The sequence below is a fragment of the Amaranthus tricolor genome, chromosome 5 (genome assembly GCF_026212465.1).
Source record: "Amaranthus tricolor cultivar Red isolate AtriRed21 chromosome 5, ASM2621246v1, whole genome shotgun sequence".
NCBI classification, from domain to species: Eukaryota; Viridiplantae; Streptophyta; class Magnoliopsida; order Caryophyllales; family Amaranthaceae; genus Amaranthus; species Amaranthus tricolor.
In genome coordinates, this window is record NC_080051.1 from 15892097 (window position 1) to 15899177 (window position 7081).

The 7081-nt window shown below is 31.8% G+C and overlaps 1 protein-coding gene across 1 annotated transcript; it reads left to right on the top strand.

The window, feature by feature from the left end:
- The first annotated feature begins 548 nt into the window (after positions 1 to 548).
- LOC130814073 (uncharacterized) lies at positions 549 to 5594 on the top strand. The gene is made up of 2 exons (XM_057680071.1): positions 549 to 987; positions 4898 to 5594. Exons 1-2 carry the CDS (start codon positions 666 to 668, stop codon positions 5422 to 5424), a joined length of 849 nt encoding a protein of 282 aa, XP_057536054.1. The 5' UTR covers positions 549 to 665; the 3' UTR covers positions 5425 to 5594.
- The last annotated feature ends 1487 nt before the right edge of the window (positions 5595 to 7081 follow it).

Consider the following 7081-nt stretch of genomic DNA (forward strand, 5'->3'; position numbering starts at 1 on the left):
AGTAGAGCTGGTGCTGATAACATGTTAAAACTTAGAGAGATAAGGAGGAAGTAGAATGAGTAAAAGTTAAAAGATGGAAACGTTTTACTCATTGGTGTGCTTTTTTTATATCAGTGAACTTTCATATTTATAGGCAAGTTCTTCTTACAATTACATTAAATGCATTCACATTAGGCTAAATTTATTAATTACATTTCACACTATATTCATTAATTACCTTTCACACTATATTTCAGCACTCTCCATTAAATGCATTCTAATTATATAAAGAAAGAGTAAAAAATATTACTCCCTCCTATTCATAGAAAATGAGATATTTTCTTATTGGACCAATTCACTGAAAATGTCTCATTTCTATTTTTTTCATTCTTTTTTACTCTTTCACCCTTCCTATAACAACACAATAACACATAAATATCAATACCCTTTATAGAAAAAGAAAATTTTTCACCCACTTTTAAGTGTTCCTCCCCCTCTTCTTGTTTTTTTATGCAAAACCTAAATATTCCATTTTCTATAAATAAGAGAGAGTATTCCGATATTTCTATTTCATACAAACACCCTTTTATCATTGGTCCATTACATATAATAAGTGCGTCTGAAAACCCTAATTTTCTCACTCATCTTCTCGCCGTCCCTTTTTCTCTCTCTTACGACATTCAACAATGCAGAACAAGGTTCGATGGGGAGAACTCGACGAGGACGATGGAGAAGATTTGGATTTTTTGTTACCTCCAAAGCAAGTTATTGGTCCGGATGATAACGGCGTCAAAAAAGTTATTGAGTATAAATTCAATGATGATGGTAACAAGGTTAAAATCACTACCACAACTAGGGTTCGTAAACTTGCCAAAGCTCATCTTAGTAAGAAGGCTATGGAGCGTAGATCTTGGCCTAAATTTGGTGATGCTGTTCGTGAAGATGTTGGTGCTCGTCTAACTATGGTTTCTACTGAAGAGATCGTTCTTGAACGCCCTAGACCTCCTGGTTCGTTTCACTGTTTGTTTTTTGGAAGATTGATGATGTTTTTGTCGTTGGATTTGGAATTTTGGTGTGTTCGGTTTGTTTATTGATGAATTATTGTTTAGCATTAGGGTTTGTGATTTCTGTGTGCGGTTCTGACTTTTGCTGACCTGGTTGGTGTCAATTTCGGTTTTACTTTTGATTGATTATTTGATTATTGTTTGGAATTGGAATTTTGGTGTGTTTTGTATGTTAATTGATGGATTGTTGTTTGAATTAGGATTTTCTAATTGTTGTGTGCGTTTCTAAGTTTTTGCTGATCGTAGTGGAGTTTTTTGATTTATTAATGGTGACCTGATATCTGTTTTAAGTTTTATCAAAATTACGTTAATGGAGGTAATGGATTCATGCTTTTTTAAAACTGATATACTTTGAATCGGGAGAGATGATAAGGATGTATATGTTTTTTATGTTATCAGTGATTCCTTTGGTATGAAATATTATGAAGGATTACTATCGAAAGATTTGGGTATGACGACTGCAAAACAATGATGGGAATAATTTGGAAATTGGTGTTAGTATAGAGTTTCTTTAGTTATATAGAAGGAATAATTACAGAAAGCAGAACTTGGAACTCTAATTTATAATTAAGGTTACATGGGTATGAATATGCTCATTTAATTTTAGCCTGTTATTGCTGTGAATCGAGTGTACTTTCTAGTACAGTTTTGGTCTGAACATAAGTAATACGTATATTTGAGCAGGGGCGGATCTACTGGGTCATCCGGATACACAAGTGAAAACACTTCATGTCAGACAGTAGTGCAATGTAGAATAAAACATGAACTTGGTTGAATTGGTTGTGAATTCACCTTCCACACACGGTGCTAGTGCTTAAACTCCACTATTAGCAAGAATTTGCATCCCACCTTTTTTTGGAGTTATTAGTGACATCGCTTATTTTTTTACTAGATCCGTTCTATTTTAGAGTAATTAGAAAAGGTAGGGAACTTGGGGAACTGTTGTTTGAAGAGTGGCGATACTTAGGTTGTGAATTTGCTAATAACTAGTGTGCTTTGTACTGTGATATAATTTCTATAACTTGGTATTCTTGATGCTTGTGCAGTTCGTGAATGAAGGATTATATCTTTGTGATTTTGATGTAGTTTTGATCTGGTCGTTTACAAAGTGTTATTGCCTCAAAAGGATGAACTGGACTAGTTGAGCTAGGTTACGATCAAACAAGATATTTGATATGTCATAATGAAATCGTGATTTGAATTGGCATCAAATGCCATAATGCAATTGTGGGCGTTGTAGATTTTGATCTTTTGAATGATGATCCTTGTTAATAAAATAGGTTAGAAGCATTGTACTTTGTATGACATTATGTCATTATAATGATCGGAGCTTTCAAGACATGCAACTTATGATATGAAGCTGTTAAATATCTTTGAGATATGTTTGGTGTCATTTGAGTCTAAACTGAGTAATGACTGTCAAGTAACTTATTTAGGCTGGAGTGGCTTGGAGACCTTTTTTGATGAATGGAGGTATTAATATAATATTATGTTATCTGGTTTTTGATTTTTGTAACTTTGTTATGTGCTATTGCTTTATTATTCTTATAGAGATGGTATTAGTGGTGGTATTGCTATTGTCATGTCAGTTTTAGAGATGTTAATCACAAAACTTAATGAGAAGTTCATTTACCATAGATTTCATGTTCATAAGTCTAAATGAACAAGCATAAAAATTAGTTTCAGATGTATAAGCTTCTATACTGAAACTGTGTAAAATAATTTTGACAAGTGCAGCAAGGAGACTTTTTTAGATGTTTTTTTCCTTTTTTTATTTGGGGTAAAGCTAGAGAATCCCTATAGAAAAGGGGAAAGGGTTACTTCTTGTTGGTGGAGAGAATTAAACACGTGTCACCAGGGTGAAACCTTCAACCACTTAGCCAACTTACGATTCTTCTTGGTTACGATTTGAAGTAAGCTAGCTTTGTTTTCTTTTTTATGTTTGCGAACTGTGATAAAGAAGTTATGGCCTTTTGATTTTATTTTGGTCCCAAGGGGTTGTATATTGTAGACTAAACTATTTTTATTGTTGTTTCACTTGTTTATCACATTGTTCTTTAGGATTATACACTGAACTTTCTGTCTTAGTTTTAAAAAAGTGCGACACTCTTCGAGGCGCTAAAGGTCCTTAGAACCTAGGCGCAAAAAGGGCGCAGAAGGTGCAAGCCTTTTTGTGGACGAGGAGCTTTTTTAAGCTAAAATGCCTAAAATATACTTTAGAATATATATAATGCTTAAAACAAGACATACATATTATAATTACAATGAGCTTGTAAACATTCATTATAATTGCAGTGATACTACTTTAGCACATAACTCTTACGGCCTCTGATTCACTTTATATGTGTCATTTGTGATTTAGCACTATTCACCAATCACTTTTATTTTGTATTTTATTCTTAGTCTATGAGTTAAAACATTGTCAAGTGAAACTTTATTTGATCTCATTATAAATTTATTAATGTCAATTTTTTATGATTCATAATTCTGCACAATCAAAGATATTACGGATTAAATTAGTGCATTGGAAAGCGTGCAGAAGCGAATGAAACATATGAAGTGAATAAGAGGAAGTATAAATTATGATGAAAGTATGAAGAATACTCAAAGTTATTTTCTTCACTTGCTTTTCTAACCAGTATTTTGTGGAAGCAACGTTTTTTCATCTTCATTTTCAATTGAATTTGGGTTTGAGTTTTTATCTTTTTCAAACAAGCTTAAATTAATTACACAACTTAACAAGGAAGTGCACAAGGCGCACAAGGTATGAAACGCATTGATGCACAACAAGGCGCATGACTCTTGAAGTGTGTTTTGCCTCACCTAGCTTAGGCATTTTTTGCCAAGCTTGAGCTTCAGGCTCAAAATGCTATGCGCAAAGCGAGACACTTTTTTAAATTAAGCTTTTCGTCTTGAGTTGACCTTTCATTACTAGTAGATTATATATGGAAGAGTGTAGCTAAAGATTAAAAGGCTTGGGATTCTAAATAATGTTTTTAATGTTTTATATATGGAAGAGTGTAGCTAAAGATTAAAAGGCTTGGGATTCTAAATAATGTTTTTAATGTTTTATATAAAGGAGATGAAGAACCTCAAAAATGTTGTAAGAGAGAATGCTTATCTTTTTTATCCGAATGTTGTTAGTGATTAGTAGGCTCGTTAAATTTTGATGAGAATCGAAACCCGGTCGAAAATTTAACATGGAAAATTTGATATGTGATAAAAAATGGCCCAACCAAAAAAACCTGAAAAATCTGTGTCAAAGCCAACCAAAATCGAAATCCGACCATTTTTACCCATTTTCAGTTCCATGTCATCATGTTTTGCCGGGACCCACTACAAAAAAATTATCATATATTTTATCGTGAAAGTTTTGATTTCTAGCTAGTGTCATACAATGTTAATTACTGAGACTACGCTTTAACTGTTTGCTAGTCTTAACTTTTATTATCCTTCATATCTTCCGGTGTTTCCTTTGTGAGAAGCTGTGGAGTCTTGAACTCTGAGAGAAGAGAGAAAAAAGAAAGGTAAAAGCGCGGAAAGAGATTGCAACTACCAGAGTTTCATTAAAATTTTCACCTCATTCCTGTTCTTTTCTACTGTGGAGATCAAAAATTTGAATGTGCCGAACTTCTGATTGCAATTAAACTTGATCAAGGTCGATCGGAGCTTGTAGAGGGATTATTGATTTATGTTACCTTGATTGCCATCATTGATTTTCTGCTTCCAAATGGACAAAGTTTACCGTGACCAATTTTACCGTTCTATTTTGTTTCACATTTGTTTCTGCATTGTAGTGAGTTCTCTTCAATGATCCTTGTTTTGCACTCTTTCACCTTTCGATATCTTGACAGGGACCAAACAAGAAGATTCTAAAGCTGCTACCGATAACCCATTTGGCAGCAAAGGTGCTGTCCTCATGGTATGCAGAACTTGTGGTAAGAAGGGTGACCACTGGACTTCAAGATGCCCCTACAAGGACCTTGCTCAACCTGGCGAAGCCTTGGTTGATAAGCCTCCCATGGATGGGCCAGCTGCTGCTGCTACTGCCACTAAGGGAGCATATGTTCCTCCAAGTCTGAGAGCAGGTGCTGAGAGAAATGTGACTGACATGAGGCGCCGAAACGAAGAGAACTCTGTTCGTGTCACCAACCTCTCAGAGGATACCCGGGAGGCTGATCTCCACGATCTCTTCAGAACTTTTGGCCAGATCACCCGAGTTTATGTTGCAATTGACCAGAAGACTGGATTGAGCAGGGGTTTTGGGTTTGTTAACTTCGCAAACAGAGAAGATGCAGAGCGGGCCATCAACAAACTCAATGGGTATGGTTATGATAATCTCATCCTTAGAGTTGAATGGGCCACACCAAGATCCAACTAGAATGATGATTTCCTTTGCGTTATGTAGTATTAACTTAAGAAATTAAAGTTTTGATATTTCCTCTCGCACTATTCTAAGAGAGGCAGATAAATTTATATGCTATGTATTATTTTCAACATAACTTCTGTTACTGTTTTTGTTAGATTTAATGGAGTCTGAATTTGATCCAAGGTGATGAAAAATTGCAGTACAATTGAATGGAACTGTTTCCATTCTTGTGCCATTATGGAATGGGTTAATTTTAGAACTTTTAAGTAGATCGACTAACAAATTACTGCCTAATTAGTAATTATAGTGTCAGTGCACTCATTTAGGGTTTTTTCTGTCAGTAGCTTTGTGTTTTTTGGCAAACACCTTCCGGAGGATAATATTAGCATTTAATCATTGCATAATTTCCTCCAAAATTAAATGCTTCACGTGATTGTGATTTGATAGCACATTATATGTCTAAACTAAGTACAATAATATAAGTCAAGTGGTTCAAACTTATTTTTAAAGTGGGATTTATGAAGGTAATGAATTTTGGAATATTCTTTGTTTGTATCAGTTTAATCAAAATTATGAGAACTTTTTAGTCGAAGTGCAAAACAATATAAAATGAAGGAAGTAATATTCTTTTGTGTATATACAATATACTAGTGTAGAAATCCGTATAATGTACAAAATTCTAAATATTTACGTATGTGAAAATATGATTTTTAAAATAATGGTGCAAGTATATACATTATTGTTATTAAATATAATTTTTTTACATTAATATGTAATATTTGATTCAATAATAGTATTAAAACAATTTAATAAATGACAATTACTATACATATATTATAAAAAAGAACACCAACAAAATAAAGATAAACAATAAAGATGTTTGCATTATAGTAAAATTCCAAATAACACAAGAGTATTAGTTGTTTCGAATACAAAGCATTGTATGAGAGTTAAATAAGCAAATTAGTATAATCCAAAAGTACCATAAATATCTTTTAGGGTTTATAATAATTGATTAACATATTAATATGACTTTAAATTTATTAAATAAATATTGTTGATATGGGGTACATTTCTGAAAATAATTTTTAAATAAGTAAGATTGATGTTGTTATTTGGTTTATATTGTAATAAATATCGTTTAAAAGATTCTGTAAATCATAATAATTTATCTACATAGTAATTCGATTTTGAATTCATTAATTTCTGCAAGATCTTTGTTCTATTTATTATGTTTCGAGAATAAATATAAAACAAAACTATTAAAATTGAACATTACACTCATTAAAATTTGTAATCTAATTTTTTGGTCTAAAAATAAATGGATTATTGCTAATTTATTATTCAATCAAAGATTTTATGAAAAATCACATTGTTGTTTTATAATCACTTTTCTTTTTTATATTTCAGAGTTGTCATATTTAAAACAAAGTATGTCAATTAAATTAACCTATTAAAAAATAACATTTGGCAAAACTCTTAGGAACTGTCATTTGTCATTTTACAGTCTTTATATATATATATATATATATATATATATATATATATATATATATATATATATATATATATATATATATATATATATATATATATATATATATATATACATATATATATATATATACATATATATATATATATACATATATATATATATATACATATA

Excerpts from the sequence above, each read along its gene's own strand:
- LOC130814073 (XM_057680071.1), top strand. The coding sequence starts at position 666 with ATGCAGAACAAGGTTCGATGGGGAGAACTCGACGAGGACGATGGAGAA. Across the intron at positions 988-4,897 it reads TGAACGCCCTAGACCTCCTG|GGACCAAACAAGAAGATTCT; the intron begins GTTCGTTTCACT and ends ATATCTTGACAG.